Source organism: Pan paniscus, chromosome 2 (assembly GCF_029289425.2).
Source record: "Pan paniscus chromosome 2, NHGRI_mPanPan1-v2.0_pri, whole genome shotgun sequence".
NCBI lineage: Eukaryota > Metazoa > Chordata > Mammalia > Primates > Hominidae > Pan > Pan paniscus.
This window is the reverse complement of record NC_085926.1, coordinates 127,472,573-127,491,327: the sequence shown is the minus strand read 5'-3', so window position 1 is coordinate 127,491,327 and position 18,755 is coordinate 127,472,573. Positions and strand designations below refer to the sequence as shown.

At 53.4% G+C, this 18,755-nt stretch overlaps 2 protein-coding genes across 5 annotated transcripts in view; one reads left to right on the top strand and one right to left on the bottom strand.

Moving 5' to 3' along the window:
* PLXND1 (plexin D1) overlaps positions 1 to 3,401 on the top strand; it is a 51,477-nt gene extending 48,076 nt beyond the window's left edge. For 3 of the 4 annotated variants that reach the window (XM_034957330.4, XM_034957332.3, XM_034957331.3), the window contains 4 exons: positions 40 to 187; positions 1,393 to 1,533; positions 1,925 to 1,999; positions 2,188 to 3,401. In XM_034957330.4, coding sequence (XP_034813221.1) covers positions 40 to 187; positions 1,393 to 1,533; positions 1,925 to 1,999; positions 2,188 to 2,304 — 481 coding nt within the window. In that variant the 3' untranslated portion in view covers positions 2,305 to 3,401. The remainder of the gene's footprint in view (positions 1 to 39; positions 188 to 1,392; positions 1,534 to 1,924; positions 2,000 to 2,187) is intronic. The other variant, XM_063602917.1, reaches the window with a different exon arrangement.
* Positions 3,402 to 7,146: 3,745 nt separating this feature from the next.
* LOC100993446 (histone H1.8) lies at positions 7,147 to 15,883 on the bottom strand. The gene is made up of 5 exons (XM_003829436.7): positions 15,323 to 15,883; positions 10,929 to 11,218; positions 9,245 to 9,608; positions 7,805 to 7,869; positions 7,147 to 7,507 (listed from the first exon to the last, which is right to left on the bottom strand). The coding sequence occupies exons 1-5, from the start codon at positions 15,579 to 15,581 to the stop codon at positions 7,274 to 7,276; spliced, it is 1,212 nt and encodes a 403-aa protein (XP_003829484.2). The 5' UTR covers positions 15,582 to 15,883; the 3' UTR covers positions 7,147 to 7,273.
* Between the last annotated feature and the right edge of the window lie 2,872 nt (positions 15,884 to 18,755).

The window sequence follows — 18,755 nt, the reverse complement described above, 5'->3', positions numbered from 1 at the left end:
CCACCCTACCCTCACTGTCTTTGTCACCCTACCCCACAGCCTTCCTCTCCGGTTCTGGGTGAACATCCTGAAGAACCCCCAGTTTGTCTTTGACATCGACAAGACAGACCACATCGACGCCTGCCTTTCAGTCATCGCGCAGGCCTTCATCGACGCCTGCTCCATCTCTGACCTGCAGCTGGGCAAGGTCAGCTGTTCCCAGGACCAGGCCAGGCCCATGCACAGGGCCAGAGTGGGGTGCCAACCATGGGTAGCCTCCTCGACTCTCTGAGGCTGAGCTCAGAGATCTTCCTGGGAGGGGAACCAAAAGAGCTCAGGTCTAGGGGATGTGGGATGAGTGACTCATTCAGACAGGGAGACACCTAGAAGCCAGTACCTTCCATCAGAAACTCTGTATCGCTGCAGACCAACTGCACATGCTGCAGCTGTGCCTGGCACTGGCTTTGAACACAGGCCTGAGAACCCGGTGTGGGAAAGCCAGTATGAGCTTGGACAACCTGCTTGGTCAGGCACAACATCATCTGAAAACCGGGCCAGGCTCTGGGCAGCAGCCCCTGAAAGTCAAAAGCCATTCAAGCGAGCATTCAGTGAAGGGGTGGGCAGAGGGGTGATGGGTGGCTAGGAGCTCTGAGATTCATGCGGTGTGTTGGGGGCACACAAGGCTGTGTCTGGCCTTAGAGGTTGAAGATGAAAGAGGATGGCCTTCCAGGCAGAGGGAACGGCGCAGGCAAAGACAGGGAGGCAGGAAAGCACCCGGTTGCTGTGAGCAGGGATGAGATTGTATCATTAAAGCTGGCACTGCAGGATTGGTCCAGGTCGTGTGTGACCCTGCATTTAGCCCACGCATTTCAGAGACGGACCACGGGAAAGAGAAAATGCCATCGCTCCACTACTTCTCACGTACTGCCTCCGAAGGCAGGGTGCCCGTGACTGACAAAGAACTGGGAGTGTTCTTGGCACTTCTTTCAGGCGTTAGGAGCATGTGGTGGGAAATATTCCACTGAGCCAGCACTCAGGCTTCCAGGAATCCTAGCCACCAAGACCTATCACCCTGAGAAGGACACATCCTTGTTACGTGGAATGGGCTGCGTGCAGTGAAGAGCTGGCATGCCCGTGCACTTTTCCCCCTGAAAGAAGTAGGGCCCCTCCCCACCCACGTCATTGTCCTAACAGTCCTGGGGAAAGTAGGCGGGGCAGACAGAGCACAGTGAGGAGCCCCTGGTCTGGGGCCAGCTGAGTGTGGGGACGTTCAGTGACCGGGTGAGACTCTTTGGGCCTCGGGGGCCTGCTAAGGTCACTTATGTGGCAGGAGGGATGAGGGCTCATCCAGAAAACGACCAGATCCATCCTTTCTCCAGCAGCCATCTAACACCCTCGCTCTTCTCTGCCCAGGATTCGCCAACCAACAAGCTCCTCTACGCCAAGGAGATTCCTGAGTACCGGAAGATCGTGCAGCGCTACTACAAGCAGATCCAGGACATGACGCCACTCAGCGAGCAAGAGATGAATGCCCATCTGGCCGAGGAGTCGAGGGTGCGGTGGCTCGGCGGCGGGGGATGGGGGCCTGAAGAGCTGAGGGATCGGGGGTCGGGGGCTGGGCCTCAATGCCTCCACTGGAGTAAGGGCAGGGAGCGCAGAGGGCATTTCAGAAGTGGCTGTGGCCTCTTGCTGGCCTGCAAATTCGTCATGCATTTTCCCAGAGTTTGAGGAGCGGGGGCAGGAGAGCACCCTCTGGATGGAGAGGAGATTGGACTTCAGGGTCCGGGAAGCCGTCTTCGTCCATGGGACTTGAGGGGCCTCATCGCTGAACTGTTCTGTGGGGGCCGTGGGGAGTTGGGGGTTGTGTGCAAGCAGCTGGCTTTGCTGGGACTAGGCTCAGCTTTGACCGCTGGGCTAACCTCCTCCCCATCCTGCCTCCTTATAGAAATACCAGAATGAGTTCAACACCAATGTGGCCATGGCAGAGATTTATAAGTACGCCAAGAGGTATCGGCCGCAGGTGAGTGCCCCAGGGTGAGGCACCTGCCCTCGGGGTAGGTGAGCTTCCTACTCAAGTACACACATCTCAGGGTGCTTGCCCCTAATGGACGGATGTCACTCGTGGTAGACGTTCAGGGGTGTGTTCTCCTCCACGAACTGAGGCAGGGCTACCAGCCATGGCCCGGCTGACTCCGCTGCTCCCCTCAGATCATGGCCGCGCTGGAGGCCAACCCCACGGCCCGGAGGACACAACTGCAGCACAAGTTTGAGCAAGTGGTGGCTTTGATGGAGGACAACATCTACGAGTGCTACAGTGAGGCCTGAGACACATGGAGAGTTGGTCAGGCTGCTGCTGGGAGACATGGACGCCCACTGGGCCTCAACTTGATCTTCTACCCCGTGCCTGTGACTCAGACTGGGAAATACTGAGCAGAGACAGCTGGGGTGGGGGCAGGAGGAGGGGCTGCTCTCTGAGACAGGGGCGCCCCCGCCTTGACCCCTGGGCACCTCCATCCCCTCCCACCTGTCCCCAGATCAGTCTCCGGGATGGAGGCCAGAGAGCTGGTCAGGCTCCCCCGTCTGCCCAGCACGGCCTGCACTGTGCCCACCCACTTGCTCCACAACGTCCAGTTGGTCCTGCTGCCAAGAGCCCCGTGCATCCAGGCAGCCAAGCACAAACTGGGGGAGAGGAGGCCGCCAGCCCGGAGGCTGCAGCCCAGAAACTCTACCTCATCCACACTGGTGCAGGGAGCCCTCCTTGAACTGACCTTTGATTGGTTTCTGCTTCAACTACCAAAATGTTATCTCCACTTCCCCCTCACCCATAGAGGATCCTGGCCACAGACAGTTTCAAGTAGTGTCAGATTTTTGTTGCTTGGGCGGCTGTTGGTAGAGTGGGCAGTGCCCGCGCCATGGGGTGCTCTGTGGGCTTCTCCAGGAGCAGGGAGGGTGGAGGGGAGGGATGGGGGGCACAGGAGCTGGGAGCCCCGTCTCCAGGAAAAGGAGAGGGGTTAAGATGCACCGAGGCTGTAGCTGGGCTACTTGATCTTGCTGAAAGTGTTTCTAAAGATAGCACCACTTCTTTTTTAAAGCTTTTATATATTAAAAAACGTATCATGCACCAACTGTGAATAGCTGCCGCTTGCGCAGAGGACCCGGGGAGGGGTCCCGAGAGGCTCCCCATGCAACACTGGAAATGACTGTTCCAGAGAGCGGGCAGACCTGGCAGAGCACCCCTGGCGCCTGAGACCACCACCCATTCCGTTCCTGCCAGAAACGACCCTCTGTGGCCGATGGGCCATGCGGGCCCCTCGCAGCCAACTCAGCCAGTGTTGGGACTGGCTCAGAGCCCATGGGGGCTGGAGGGGGGCAGCTGGGACTCTGGAATCTTCTTTATAATAAAAGCCTTATGGACAAACCTACTGTGGGCTCCAGCCTTTGTCCTGAGATAGCCAAGCGGGAGAATGGGCAGTTTCTTTACCAGTTTGTGAGAGAGAGGAGGGAGGGAGCCTGCCATCCCTCCTGTCTCAGCTGCACTCTTGAGGTTTGGGCAGACACCTGACTAGCTTCTGAGAAGGCAGTCAGAGGCCAGGAGATGAAACGAGACGGTGCAGGCTGCATGCATGCTGTGGGCCCGGCCCAGAGCTGCCATTCCTTAAGCTCTGAGGAGACCCCGGGACCTCCAGGAAGATTTCACAGCTGCTGTGTGCTGCCTGCAACTGGGTGGGCCCTGCTCCTAACCTCATCTCTAACAAGCCCATCAGGAATGTGCTAGCATCCCTGTATGACAGACGCAGCAACTGAGGCTTAGCACAGCTGAAGCAATTCTCAAGGTCACACAACCAGGAAGGGACAGAATAAGGACCAGGTCCCATGGTCCTTCCGGGCCAGAGTCTCCACAGTGGTCCCCAAAATGGGCAGGGAGGCCAAAGGTGACCACCCTGGAAAGGGAACTGACACTTAACTTACCCCGAATTTCTCATCAAGCTTAAAAAATACGTAGCATTAAGCTCATTTCTCAGACAAGGAAGCAGGCAGTTTAACCCCCAAGCCCAGTTTAACCCTAAACGCTGTTCCCCACAAGTACAGGCTGTTCCTCACCCCTGCCCACAAGAACAATGAACCTGATGCAGACACCCCTTTCCAGCCCTGCTGGCTCCTCCCCAACCCCAGGGAAAGATCTCGAGAGCCAGCTCCAAAGGTACAGCAACTCCATTTAATTTCTTGCTTTTTTGAAGGAAAAATAGTTACACATGTATTTATCAAGAGTAAGAACTAGGACAAAAGATTCATAAAATTTAAACAAAATCCCACAAATACCAGTTCTAAAATTAATGAGAACAGAAAAGTGAGAACAGTAAACAACCTTTTGCTTTAAAAATAGCTTTTTCCTACAGTGGCTTCTGTGTGGAAAGATAGTCTTTATCTTTCACATTTTCTATTCTGAGCATTGATTCCTTCTTATTAAGCAGCAGATTTTCTAATTTAAGTTATCAGCACATTTGATAGCATTTTGAGGGTGAGGGGGGTGGGTGTGATTCTGGAATGAATACACGGTTCCCAGAGAAATGTAGGAAGCACAAAAAGCGTGAAGAAAATAAAAGCTGCCCTAACCGTTTGTGGCGAGCGTCTCTGAGAATGCCAGCCACACGGGGCGCTTGGATGGGGCGGGGCCGAGGAGTGAACTCAGGATCAGGGTGTGCACACCATTTTGCAACCTGATTTTCCCCCATGCGACAATATGTCAGTAACATCTTTCTATGTCATTAAATATTCCACAGCCTGTCTTAATGTCTGATTAACATTCAGTTCCTCCTTGACGTTTAGAAATGTATTTGCAAATGGAGGAAATCTCTAGTTTCCAGAGTCGTTTCTCAGCACAGAAGGTGGCCACCTTCCATGAACCAATTATAATCCTTATCTGGGGCTCTGAGGACCTGGCAGCTGTGGGCAGGAGGGAGGTTCCTACCCTTTGAGGGTCATAGGAGGCTAGGGACCCCTGATGTAGCATCCTTAAACTAAACTCCTTTGAAAAGGAAAGAAACCATTGCAGCTAAGGGAGGTAACTTGCCCAAGGTTTCATGGATGCTAGACACCCCCCACCCCTGTCCCCAGCTCATGGACATGAGATGCCCACTGATGCCCCCCGCACTGCAGGCTGCCTGGGGGTGCCACAGCACTGGGCCAAGCCGTGAATGAGCAGTGGCAGGAGCAGACCCCTCCTCAGGAAGCACCAGCCCGGCCCCATCCCACCATCTGCTCTGGGTGCCCCTCTGGGTCCTGCTGGCAGCCACATTACAGACACCCCAGGGGGGCTGTCAGCACATCTAGGCAAAGCCGGGATTCCAGGAGGAGAGGGTGGGGTGGTGGAGCAGGGGCAGGAAGGGAGCAGCTGATGCCCCATGCTGAGCAGCCTGCTTCCCTTTGTGCCCCGTCTGCCCCCTTCTCAAGTCCTGTGCAGTTTGCCTCTGACTCCCTTTAGTCCACCCCTTCCTTCTCTCTGTCCTCCGTGGCTAGGCTGCCACCTCTCATCAGGACCATATCTCGGCAGCCTCCTGGCACGTGCCAAGTCCTCACCTCAGGAAATGGTCACCCAGCAGTCACCTAGCTATCTAGACCCCAAATTGTGGACTGACTCATCAGTGACCCTTCCTACATCCAATCCATCAGCAGAGCCCGTTCACACCATCTTCAACAGCGATCCAGAAGCTACCACTTCTAACCCTCCCTCTGTGAGCATGTCCTGGCTGGCCACCACCCCCCTCATCTGGGTTGTGGCAGGAGCCTCCTCACAGGTCTGTCTGCCCGCCCACATCCCTGCAGAGACTCTGTTGCTTGCCGTCCTCTAATGGTTCCTTATGACAAAGCCCACCGTGCTTGCCCTTGGCTTACAAGGCCCTGCGTGATCCAGCCGCCATCTACCCTGCAGCCCTTGTTCCAGTGAAAGGAAGGAGATCTGTTTATAAAGATATATTGCTATGGGACACACCACCCCAGTACCTAGTGGCTTAAAATAACAACAGTCACTTATTTTGCCCACGAATCTGCAATCAGGGCAGGGCTTGGCAGGAAAGGCTTGTCCCTGTTCCACCAGGTTTCTGCTGGGCCAGCTCAATTAGGGCTGGAAGATGCAGTTCCAACACGCATTCAGATGGTGGCACGTGGTACCAGCTGGTCAGAGAGTTCAGCAGGAGCTGAAAATTGGAGTCCTCAGTTCCTCTCCACAAGCTGCGTGGGCTTTCCCATAGAGTGGTGGCCAAGTTTGAAGAGTGAGTATCACAAAACAAAAAGTGTCCCCAAACACAAGAAGTAGAAGCTGCCTTAAGGTGGGGCCCAGAAATTATCACAGCATCATTGTCACCAAATTCTACTGGTCAAGTAATCATGGAGCCCAGAGTCAAGAGGTAGGGACACAGAGCCTGTCTCTCCGTGTGAGGAGTGCCGCAGATGTTTTTAAAGCACCTTGGACCTCGTCTCCCATCCCTGTCCTCCTCTTTACCGGGCTCCAGCCACACAGACCTTCCTGCAGCTCCCAGCGTGAGGAGCATGTTCCCACCCCAGGGCCTTTGCATTCACTCTTCCTTCTGCTGAAATGGTACCCCCTCCAGACACAGATCCTTGCTCAGACAGCCCGTCCAACCCTGTCTAAACTAGCAGCCAGCCCTACCCACCCCGCTGGAGGCCCAGCCCCACCTCTTCTTCAGAGCACAGGCGCTGGCTGTGGAGTAGGACACCTGTCAGCCTGTCGCAGTGCCTGGCCCAGGAGCACTCGGGAACCAGTGGCTGAAAGGTCTCCCTCTCTTCTCAGCTACTCAAATCCTTCCTTTCCACTGCCAGAGGGTTCTTTCTAAACAGATCCCCTCCTTTCATCCCACCCCTCAGATGGCATCCTCTGCCTCATCTGCCTGACAACAGCTACCCATCCTTTAGGATCAAAAGCCATCTCGTCCTGGAAGCCTGATCGCAGGGCCAAGTTAATCTCCCTCCATCAGCCCCTTTGCATCCCGATATCTGTGCTGCAGCCCCATATAGCACACAGTCTGTATCCCTGAGGCAGGACCTCCTATCTGAGCCCCAGCATTGGCCAGGTAAACAGCAGGTGCTCAGCGGATGTTCATGAAGGACCGAATGGCCAAATCCTTGAACCTCAGCCTCTACCCACACCAATTGTGAGGAAAAAGAAACAAAAGTCTTTATTGATAAATAGCTTACAATGAAATAAATAGAGCAGTGGTTAGTTGAAGAATAAAAACTAGGGCAGAGGCTCGGTCTCTCTCCGCCCCTGCCTCTGGCCCTAAGCTTCAGCCTTCTGGCTGGACACTTTGGATGATGAGGCCTTGATGGGCAGCCCAGCCTTTCTTGGGCCCTTGGGGGCCTCTGTCTTCCTGGACAAATGTGCAGGTACCACCTTGGACCCACTGCCCTTAACAGGAGCAGCAGCCTTGGTGTTTGGCCCCTGCCCAGCTTTAGGGGCCTTGGCCTTGGCCACCACCTTCTTTTTGGTCGGGGAAGCAGCACCATTCTTGACCTATACGAAAGCAAACCAGGAGCAAAGAGACAGCTGGGAAGGGCTGAAATCCCAGCTCTGGGCGGCTCTGGGTACACAACATCGCCCTTCTAAGCCTTAGTCTCTTATCTGTAAGATGGGGATGGCAACACCCCCAGGGTGCCAGGGGACCAGAGAGAAGGTGGTGGACTGTGCTTTGTAGGAAAAGAAATTGAGCCCCATCCCTGGCTGACCCTTCCGGGGGCTGAGTGTGGGATGCCCAAGCTCTGGCCTGTTCAGGGCAGGCAGCCAGGCCAGGAAATTCATGCAGGCGCCTACCTTGCTGGCCGTGGGTTTTGAACTCTTACTCTCAGCTTTGGTTTTCCTGTAGGCCTCAGCATCTCCTGGAATTTGATGGAGGAGGTTTTATAGGGGAAGAAGGAGGAACTGCTGGTGGGGCAGGAAGTTTCAGGGGCTCTAGAACCCCCATTCCTCCCAGGTCCTAGGTCTTCACTCAGCTATGTGACATGGGGCAAATCATTTAGCCACTCTGAGCCTCAGTGACCTAGTTTGAAGACTGGGAATAATAGCATGCCCCTCACAGAGTGGCTGGAGGGTTAACGGAAGCACTTGCTCTAGGCAAAGCACTAGTGCTCCAAGCCCACCAAAGCCAACGTCTAACGGGCCTGTCAGCTCGAGCCTTTAGTTTGTCTTCCACCTGGCAGCCAGGATACTTTTTTTTACTTTTAAGACAGGGTCTCGCTCTGTCACCGTGCTGGAGTGTGGTGGGGCGATCTCAGCTTACTGCAGCCTTGACCTCCCAGGCTCAAGCGATCCTCCTGCCTCAGCCTCCCAAGTAGCTGGGGCAACAGGTATGCAACACCATGCCAGCTAATATTTTTATTTTTTGCAGAGATGGGATCCTAGTGTCTTGCCCAGATTGGTCTCTAATTCCTGGGCTCAGCACTCACCTGTGTGACAGAGCAAGAGCCTGTCTCTAAAAGAGAGAGAGGAAAAAAAATAATAACTCTAGCCCTAGCTGCTTCCTGTCAGAATCCTTCCACAGCTCTGCATTGTCCTCCAGATAAAGCCCTGATTCCAGCTGCCCTTCACAGCTTCTCCTTGCCAAAACTGTGCAGTTCCTCAAATACTCCACCTTCTTTTTGTGTTTTGAGACCGAGTCTCACTCTGTCACCCACGCTGGAGTACAGTGGTGCGATCTCGGCTCACTGTAACATCTGCCTCCTGGGTTCAAGTGATTTTCCTGCCTCAGCCACCCAAGTACCTGGGATTATAGGTGTACACCACCATGCCCAGCTAATTTTTGTATTTTTAGCAGAGACGGGGGTTCACCATGTTGACCAGGTTGGTCTCAAACTCCTGACGTCAAGGGATCCGCCCGCCTTGGCCTCCCAAAATGTTGGGCTTACAGGCATGAGCCACCATGCCCGGCCTAAAAACTCCACCTTCTTTATGCCTCCAGGCCTTTGCACAGGCCCTTCCCCTGCTTGAGACACCTTCCTCCAGGAAGCCTTCCATGACCACTGCCTCAAGAATGAGTCAGTCTCCTGGTCTCTGCTTCCCCCTTCATAACCCTTGAAATGTCTGCCTCCTTCCCCCAATCAGCTACCATGAGTTCTCTCTCTCCAGGTCAAGCCCAGCACTCAGGACACATGCACTAGATAAGGAAACCCCTCTCCAGAGCTGGCTCCCCGCCCCCGCTCCAGTGGCTGTCAAGACCCCCATCCCCACACCACCCCCTACAAGTCACACAACTACCTTGGCTGCTCCTGCTGCCTTTGGCCTTTGCCTTCCTGCTGAGCCCACCGGCACTGGAAGGTGCCCGCATGGCCTTGTCTGGCTTGGGGGGCACCTTCCTAGCCTCTCCCGACTGTGCCCTGGTGTCCTTGGCCGCGCCGCCTTGCTTGCGAGCCTTCTCTGTGGCTGCGCCTGGCTTGGGAGGAGCCTTCTGCACCTTTGCTGGCCTCTTGGCTGCCTTTTTCACCTTGCCCACGTTGGGAGGGTCCTCCTTGGCCTCACTTGGTTTCTTGGGGCCCTTCCCCTTGGCCTCGCCCGCTCTCCTGGGAGCCGTCGCGGGGGCCATCTTCCTGGGCTGGATTTTCTTCTTGTGCTTGGGAACTAACTGGAGAAGGACACGGGGTGGGGCTGAAAGCAGAGCTTCAGGTGCCTCACGCCCCCCACCCCCTGTAAGACTCCGAATGGGAGGCCTCGTTCCAAACAGTGGGGCTCCACAGGCAGTGAGAGGCAGGGAGAAGTCACGAAGCCACTGTCCTTGGAGGCACTGTCTACTATGATTCTAGGATCTCAGGATCTCTCAACCACCTGCCCTAGGCCTGCCACTTTCCCACAGATTGTGCCTCTGGACTCCTCCTCCCCCACTACCCTGAAGCGCTGCCCTGCCTCATGCCCCATGCCCCCACCACCTCGCCCCTTGACGCTCAGCAGAACATGGGCTGAGGTCAGATGGCTCTGGGCTCACAGCTTCCTCCGCCCTCCTCCAGCCGTGTACCACAGCCACGTCTTCTCATCTTTACAGCGGGACAATCACCAAGGGTGTGAGCGGCAGGGAAGAGAGGGCTCCTGGCAAGCTGTTTCTTTCCTGTCCCCCAATCCTCAGGGCTCCCCATCACCAAGACTAGAAACTACCTTCACCCCTCAACTGCCAGCACACCGCATCAGACACCTGACGCCCCTCTGGCTCTTCTCCCTGCTTAGCCGCCTGGTCCTGCTGTGATGCAAGTCCAGGCTCTGACCCACGCCCAGGAGTTCTACCAGGGTGGGACTTTCTGTGATCTGTCACCAGGTAACCACAGGGACCGGCTTGGGGTAGGCTGAGAATGTTCCCCAGCATTCCATGGCAACTGTCATGGCAGCTGCTACATGCAGGAAGTTAGGCAAGATGCAGGGGGCCCAGCAATGACAAGTCAGGCCGTGGGTCTGGTCCCTGAGGTATTCCTGGTGGCTGATGACAGTCCTGATGTTGGGGTGCAGTTTTGTCCCAGACCTGCCTCAGCTCTGAGTGACCTGGCATGGGTCCCCTTTTGGAGCCTCCTTATAAAGATGAAACTCTCCCCTTTGAAACAGAGGACATGGCTGCTCAGGGAGGTGCCAGCAGAGGGAAAACCCTTTGCTGTGGTGAGGAATTCCAGGAAGGGGCTGCGTGCCCAGGACCCAGAAGTTAGCACAGCTGACACACGCCCTGGGATCCCAAACATGCAACAGTTCACCTGTCCTGGACACCAACAGGGTGACTCTTGCAGTGGGAGCTCAGAGAGGGCACACTACCTGCCTTCCTAGAGGAGAGGGCATCTCGGCTGAGACCACAGGAGGAACAAGGACAGGGGACTGGAGGGGAAAGGCCTTCTAGTAGAGGCCGCAGCACTCACAGAGGCCAGGACCATTGCTCCAACCCTGGGCTATGTCCTCCCTCAGGGGCGCTTACTTTGAAGCTGCCAGTGGCCCCCCTGGCTTTGGAGTTGAGGGGCCTGGCGAGGAGGCCACGGCGCATGCCAGTGGCCAGCGCCTGCTTCAGCAGGTACTTGAAGCGAAGGACGTCCACTGTTGGGTACTTGTGCAGGATGTAGAGCTTGATAGCCGCCACCGACGTGCCCCGGCGCTGCTCCCCAGCCTGCAGCGCCTCCAGCACCATGCGCAGCACCGGGGGGTGGCGGCGTCCCACCGGGAGGCTGCTGTGGCTCGGGCCTCCCGGTGGGACACCGCCGTGGCTCGGGCCTGAGGAGAGATGGCAGGCCATCACCCGGGGCCCAGTCACAACTCAGTGGCAGGCGTCAGCTGGCCCGTGGGGGGTGGGTGAGGGTCCAGCAAGGATCAGATGCCCCCCTCTCCCCAAGACACTGACCGCTGGCATGGGAGCTCCCGGATGGTCTCCCCTCAAGGCTCACTGAGTCTCTCTCTCTTTTTTTCTTTGAGACACTGTCTCTCTGTGTCCCCAGGCTGGAGTGCAATGGCGTGATCTCAGCTCACTGCAACCTCCACCTCCTGGGTTCAAGCAGTTCTCCTGCCTCAGCCTCCCAAGTAGCTGGGATTACAGGCGCTGCCACCATACCTGGCTGATTTTTGTATTTTTAGTAGAGACAAGGTTTCACCATGTTGGCCAGGCTGGTCTTGAACTCCTGACCTCATGACCCACCCGCCTCGGCCTCCCAAAGTGCTGGGATTACAGGCTTGAGCCACTGTGCCCAGCCAAATCTCTCTTTTTAAAGAATGGAGTATTCCTTTAGAAAAACAATCTAAATTGGGTGAATTTCGTAACTATGGGTTTACAGGACCTCCGGGGGCTATGTGCACATTCTCAGAGGCACCCAGACTGAGAGACTCTCCAGGGCACACAGCCGGGTTTCTTCCACAAATAAGGGGGGAAAGAAAAAGTGGGAGGGGCACCCTATGGACTAAAGGTCCTTAGGAAACCTCTCAACCAAATGCTCATTCCCAGAGCAGGATTTGAACAATCCAACTGGAAAAAGAAAGGCAACAGATAAATGTGAGCACTGGAAGGAAATATCGGATATTAGGGATAATATTGTTTCAGGTGTGCTAATGGTATTACAATTGCTTTTTAAAAGGCTCTTATCTGTTAAAGGTAAATATTATAAAAGATATTTACAGATGAAATGATAAATAAATCCAGCATTTGCTTTGAAATAACCCAGCAGATGAAACAAGAGTGTCCACAAGCTGGTGACTGTTGGAGCTGGGTGACGGGTACAGTGGAAGGGAGTTACAGACCATTTGGTAGTCTACTTTTGTATCCATTTGAAAGTTTTTTATTTTGTTTTATGGAGACAGGGTCTCAATCTGTCACCCAAGCTGGAGTGCAGTGCCACAATCATGGCTCACTGCAGCCTTGACCTCTCCGGCTCAAGTGATCCTCTTGCCTCAGTCTCCAAAGTAGCTGGGACCACAGGCACACACCACCATGCCCGGCTAATTTTTGTATTATTATTATTATTATTGTTATTTGACACGGGTCTCACTACATTGCTCAGTTTAGTCTCAAACTCCTGAGTTCAAGCTAACTTCCCACCTCAGTCTCCCAAAGTGCTAGGATTACAAGCATGAGCCACCATGCTCAGCCCTGAAAGTTTTCATAATAAAAAGTTACCAAAAAATTCCACTCTTCGGTATATACCTGAGGGAAATGAAAACGCATGTCCACACAAAAATGTACACATGAATGTTCATAGCAGCACTATTCATGTCGGCCCAAAGATGGAACCAGCCCAAACATCCATGATGAATGATTGACAGATGGATGAACAAAATGTGGTCGCTACCCATCCTGTGGAATATTATCCAGCCATACAAAGGAGTGAAGCCCTGGCTATGACATGGAGGAGCCCTGAAACATGCAAAGTGAAAAAAGGCAGTCAGAAAAAGCCACATACTGTCTGATTCCATTTATATGAAATGTCCAGAATAAGAAGTCCATAGATGCAGAAAGCAGATTGGTGGTTGCCAGGGCTAGGGAGTGGGGGTGGAGAGTGACTGCTAATGGGTACTGGTTTTCTTGAAGTAATGAAAATATTCTAAAATTGGTTATAGAGATGGATACACAACTCTGAGTATACCAAAAGCCATTGCACACTTTAAAGGGTGAATTGTATTGTATGGGAATTATTTCTCAATGAGGTGTTATAAAAAAGTTGCAAATGAAGTGGGATCAAGGGTGGGGGAAGCATGAGAAGTTGTCAGTCACCATGAAATGCATAAAAAGGATTTAAATATGAAACTGGATTTAAATGTGGTGAATGGAAATGTTGATTTCTGATCAATCTGCAGAATTTAAAGACTTAAATTCTGGGCAATATCGTGAGACCTCGACTCTACGAAAATCTTTAAAAATGAGCAGAGTGTGGTGGTGTGTGCCTATAGGCCTAGCTACTTGGGAGGCTGAGGTGGGAAGATTGCTTGAGCCTGGGAAGTGGAGACTGCAGTGAGCTGAGATCACACCACTGCACTCCAGCCAGGGTGACAAAGCAAGACCCTGTCTCAAAAAAAAAAAAAAAAAAAAAAAAAGACAAAAAAATTTGGCTATATTAAAATTTTTTTTCAATAGAAAAAAAAAAACATGAAACTCTAGATCTAGAGCAAAATTATAAAGAGACCTAACCACTTCAACCCCTGTTGGGTCCTGGCCATGATGAGCCCAGTGTGGGAATATTCATTTGGGGGCCAAAGGCGTTGAGCTGGTGTAGTCCTGGGTCACTCCCGGGTTCTCGGGAGTTTCATTCTTCCCTCTAGGCCTCAGTCTTCCCATCCGTACAGTGGGGATGGGGGCCTCTAAGGAGGTCTGAGCCCTCCCAGCTGCAGTGCTACAGGGCTTCCCAAGGGTCTTCGCTTGGCCTGACTTCACGAGCAGCTCCAACCCCTCCTCTGCTTCCCCCAGACCATGTCTGTCCCAGAGAGCCACCCCCAGGAGTCCTCCCTCAGGTCTGTTCCCTCTCATCCCAGTCCTTCATTCGGCAGCTATTCCATGCCTGCCATATACCAGGATGTCCAGAACAGAGCTCAGCCCCCCAAATCTGCCCTTCCTCTCTCTTCCAGGAATGCCCCACGCCCCCACTGCCCATACCTACCCAACATCCAAGCAAGAACTGGGGGCATTCTGGGCCCTTTCCTCCTCACCACACCCACTCGAGGCCTCCCCATAGGCTTTTCTCTCCATATTCTGGCCTCTCCTCTCCAAATCCCCAGCCCCAGCCTCCTCCCCACTGCCTCTTCCCCACCGCATGCATTCTCCTCGCTGCATCTCACACCCCTCACCTCCCTGCTTGAAACCGTCCATGGCTCCCTGTTCAATATAAAAGTTGACCTAACTGAAGACCGCCTTGGAGGCCCTCCCACTGCTCCCCTAGCACTGCCCCAGCACTTCCCTCCTTCCCAGAAGGAAGATGCAGCTTCCGAGACAAGCTGCTGGCGCGCTGGCCTCTGGGCCTTAGCCCATGCCGTTTCCTCTGCCTGGGCTGCCTCTCTCCTCCCGGCCATGCAGGCTGCTCTCACTCATCCTTCAAGGCTCAAAATGCACCTTGGTTTGGACACCTCTGACTTCCCAGTTAACTCTGCCCTTTTACTTCTCGGCACCTGGACCCCCTCCCTATCTCCCTAGGTGTCTTGGCAAATAGAACACTTCCCCTGGCTGAGGCACACCCATCCTTCAGGGTCACCTCTTCTGGGAAGCTTTCCCTGACCTCCCAGAGTGGGTTAGGGGACTCCTCTGGGCTCCTCCAGCTCTGGATTACCGCCACTGAAGCACACATCACATTAGCAAACAGCAACAAGCCATGGGCCAGGCTTCCCCATCAGACCGGGAGGTCCTCGAGGGAGTGAACTGGGCCTGGTTTGCCTCGGTGCACCCTCATGTCCAGATAAACCCTGAGGTGTTTTTTGGTTGAAAATTGGAATGCCTAGCCCTGCATAAAATGCTCCTGCCCCAGTCCCTCCAACTAGCTGCCCACAGCTGCAGCCTGGCTACGGGCTACGGTCCCAGCAGGAAACGGGCTCCAGCTGGAAGGCCCTGTGGCTCTTCCCTGAGCGAGGCGGGCCCCAGCCCCCAGGCCCTACCTGGCCTTGCTACCTGTAGATCAGCTTTTCAGCCAAAAGGCAGTTGAGCTCAGCAGCTTGGTGCTGGGTGGGTGCTGGGTGGGTGCTGGGTGAGTGCTGGGTGAGTGCTGGGTGAGTGCTGGGTGAGTGCTGGGTAGGTGCTGGGTAGGTGCTGGGGCCGGGCTGGGAAAGAACGAGAAGCAGGGGTGGAGCATCAAAGGCAACCCAGGGAGTGGGCTCGCAGGGATGAGGGAGGAGCTGCCTCCTCTTGCTCACCTGGCTTTTCAGATTCAGGAGACCTGGATGATCCTGCTGTGGAAGTCGAGGAGGGTGAGATGTCGCTGGTGACACTCCCAGGAGCCATGAGACCGACAGGTGCAGCCAGCAGACCCCTCACCCGGGTGTGAGGCTGCTGGGCCTGCCCACTAGGCTTATATACCAGCAGCCCACCCCCACCACTCCAATCAGCCCTGATTGGGCTGGGAGTGCTCCAAGCTGCTGACTGGGGCTGGAGGTGTGGAATGGGGCACAGCATCCTGCCTTCTGTAGGGAGCCCCAGCTGGACTACCCACTCCTGTGTAAGCTTGGGGGTGTCGCTTGACTTCTCTGGGTCTCAGTCCCCATGGTGCAATGTTGGGAGCTGAGATGCTTGATCTCGCCTGTGCCCTCTGCCCACCAGGGGCTGGAGATGCTGATGAGGAATTGGGGTCACCTGTGTTGTCAGGGAGGCCGCTGAGGCGGCCCTCTAATCCTACCAGGTGGGCAATGGGCTGCCCCACGCCACTGCTAGCCTCAATTTCTCAAAAAGTAGCAGTTGGAGGCAGCCCAACTGCTACTTTTGCCCAGAGCACATGCCCCTCGATCAGAGTAGTCCCTTCTGAGGCCAGCCAGGCTCTCTGGGCCTATGCCCTCCTTTGGTTTTGTTTTTAAAGAAATAAATCAATAACGGAGGATGCTTCACAAAAGTCTTCATAGATAAGGACAACATCCACTGGGACAATGGACAAAGAATATAAACAGGCAATTCACCAGCCTAAAGGGTGAGGAACAGAAACAGGAAAATGGACACTCAACTTCCTTGGCATTTGAGAAAATTCAAATTGAAACAATGGTGAAATACTACTTTTTCCCATCAAATTGACAGACAAAAAAAAAAACTTTCCAAGCAAACATCCAAGGCCTGGCTAAATCACACCCTTTCTGCAGAATATTCTGCAGCCATCTAAAATGACAAGGTGGGCTGGTGCAGTGGCTCAGGCCTGTAATCCTAGCACTTTGGGAGGCTGAGGTGGGCGGATCACCTGAGGTCAGGAGTTTGAGACCAGCCTGGCCAACATGGTAAAACTTCATCTCTACTAAAAATACAAAATTAGCTGGGCGTGGTGGTGTGCACCTGTAGTCCCAGCTACTTGGGAGGCTGAGGCAGGAGAATCACTTGAACCTGGGAGCTGGAGACTGCAGTGAACCAGGATCGAGCCATTGCACTCCAGCCTAGGCAACAAGAGCGAAACTGTGTCTCAAAAATAAATAAATAAAAATAAAGTAAAATAATATAATATAAAATGACAAGATGGATTAAAACAAGGATGAGAGGCCAGGCATGGTGGCTCATACCTGTAATCCCAGAACTTCGGGAGGCTGAGGCAGGAGGATCGCTTGAGCCCAGGAGTTCAAGACCAGCCTAGGCAAAAAAGTGAAATCCTGTCTCTACCAAAAAATACAAAAATTAGCTGGGCATGGTGGTGTGCACCTGTAGTCCCAGCTACCTGGGAGGCTGAGGCAGGAGGATTGCTTGAGCCTGGGAGGTCAAGGCTGCAGGGAGCTGTGATCACACCCCTGCACTCCAGCCTGGGCTACAGAGTAAGACCCTGCCCCCCCCCAAAAAAAAGGGGGAGGGAAAGAAAAGAAAACAAACAAGAATGAGGCTGTATTTCACACTCAGCAAAATGACAAAGATGTAAGTGTCTATCAATAGTGAGTGACTAGGATTCAAGGAAAGTATAGCTGCTGGGGGGTGGGGAGTGAGCTGGTAGCCGCCTTAGAAAGCAATTCAGCGATGTTTCATACAACTAAGGAGGGGCTCACTCCACAACCCACCTATTCCACTCTAGGTGTAGATCTGAGACAAACATATACACTTACGTGCAAAGATGTTTATTTCAATCTTAGCAGAAATTCAAAACAACATAAATGCCCATCAGGTGGAGAGTGAACAAGTAAACTGTGGCCTATTCGCACAGTGGAGTAGTATGCAGTAGTGAAAAGGAGTGAACCAGAATGTATCGGAGAGTACACCCCAACTACTGAGAAGACAAAACTTGCGCGCGCATGTGTGTGTGTGTGTGTGTGTGTGTGTGAAGGCACAATAGTTCTTTTTAATTTTTAAAAAATTTTTTTGTTTTTTTATCTTACCAGTCACAAGCAGTAGAAAAAAGTTCTGAATGGATTCATACCAAGGTAATAGTAGAAGTGGTTACCTCTGAGGAAGGGATGGGTTTTAAACAGCATACATTCTTCTCTAGGTAGTCTCTTTATTGTGGAATTTTCCCAGAGGGCTCTCCATCACCAGAGATCTGGACTCGGGGAGGCTGTGGTCATCAAAGTGTTCTAAAGTGAAGTCAGATTTCACTCCCCCGCTTAGCATCCTGCATGGCTCCCCACTGCCCGTGGGTGAAAGTTCATGCTCTTCAGTCTGACTTAAGGAGCCTCCTCCCCGCTTGAATCCCACAATTCACCCACACTGCGGCTCCTGGAATGGGCCATGTGCTGATATCGGGCCCCTTTTGTCTCCTCTGTGTGTGTTGAATTGATGCAGAACTGCCCCCAATTTTTCACTCCTGCCCATTTGCAATGCAACTTTGCAACCCCTCTCACATTTCTTGTTTGTTTGTTTGTTTGTTTTTTGAGACAGCGTTCCACTCTGTCGCCCAGGCTGGAGTGCAGTGGTGCAATCATAGCTCACTGCAGCCTCGACCTTCTGGGCTCAAGTGATCTCCTACTTCAGTCTTCCAAGTGGCTAGGACTCAGGCACGTGCCACTATGCCTGGCTAATTAAAAAAAATATATATATATATATACACACACACACACACACATACATATATATATGTGTATATATATGTGTGTATATATATTAGAAATGGAGTCTTGCTATGTTGCCCAGGCTGGTCTTGAACTCCTGGCCTCAAGTGACCTCCCACCTGGCCTCCCAAAGTGTAGGGATTACAGGCATGAGCCACTGCACCTGGCCCCTCCCACATTTCTTAAGTCTGAGTGGATTCCTTAAATCTTATGACTTGCTTTGACCAATAGCAGAAATGATGGTATGCCAGTCCCATTGCCATGTTAAATAGCCCCTAGCTAGCCTGCCAGATGCTGAGGCCTATGGCCATCACCCCTGTTACCCGGCCATCTGAGGGTCAACCAGCCAGTCCCCAGCCAACCCTCCAGTTGACCACAGATGCTTGAATGAGCCCAGCCGAAATTGACCAAGCTTGGTTCAGATCAGCAGATCTGCCTGGCTGATCCAGAGTCATGAATGATATGCAGCTTGTTGTTTTAAGCCATGAAGTGTTGGGGTTGTCTGTCTTGCCATACAAGTCAATTGATACACTTGGCCTTAGAAAGCCCCTCTGTACGCACTGCCCCCCCTTCTCTGGACTCTTTCCCACTCATCTTTTGGCCTCAGAGTAGATGCCGCATCTTCAGA

Excerpts from the sequence above, each read along its gene's own strand:
- LOC100993446 (XM_003829436.7), bottom strand. The coding sequence starts at position 15,581 with ATGCTGTGCCCCATTCCACACCTCCAGCCCCAGTCAGCAGCTTGGAGC. Across the intron at positions 11,219-15,322 it reads TCCTGAATCTGAAAAGCCAG|GCCCGAGCCACGGCGGTGTC; the intron begins GTGAGCAAGAGG and ends ATCTCTCCTCAG. Across the intron at positions 9,609-10,928 it reads GGGCCACTGGCAGCTTCAAA|TTAGTTCCCAAGCACAAGAA; the intron begins GTAAGCGCCCCT and ends GTCCTTCTCCAG.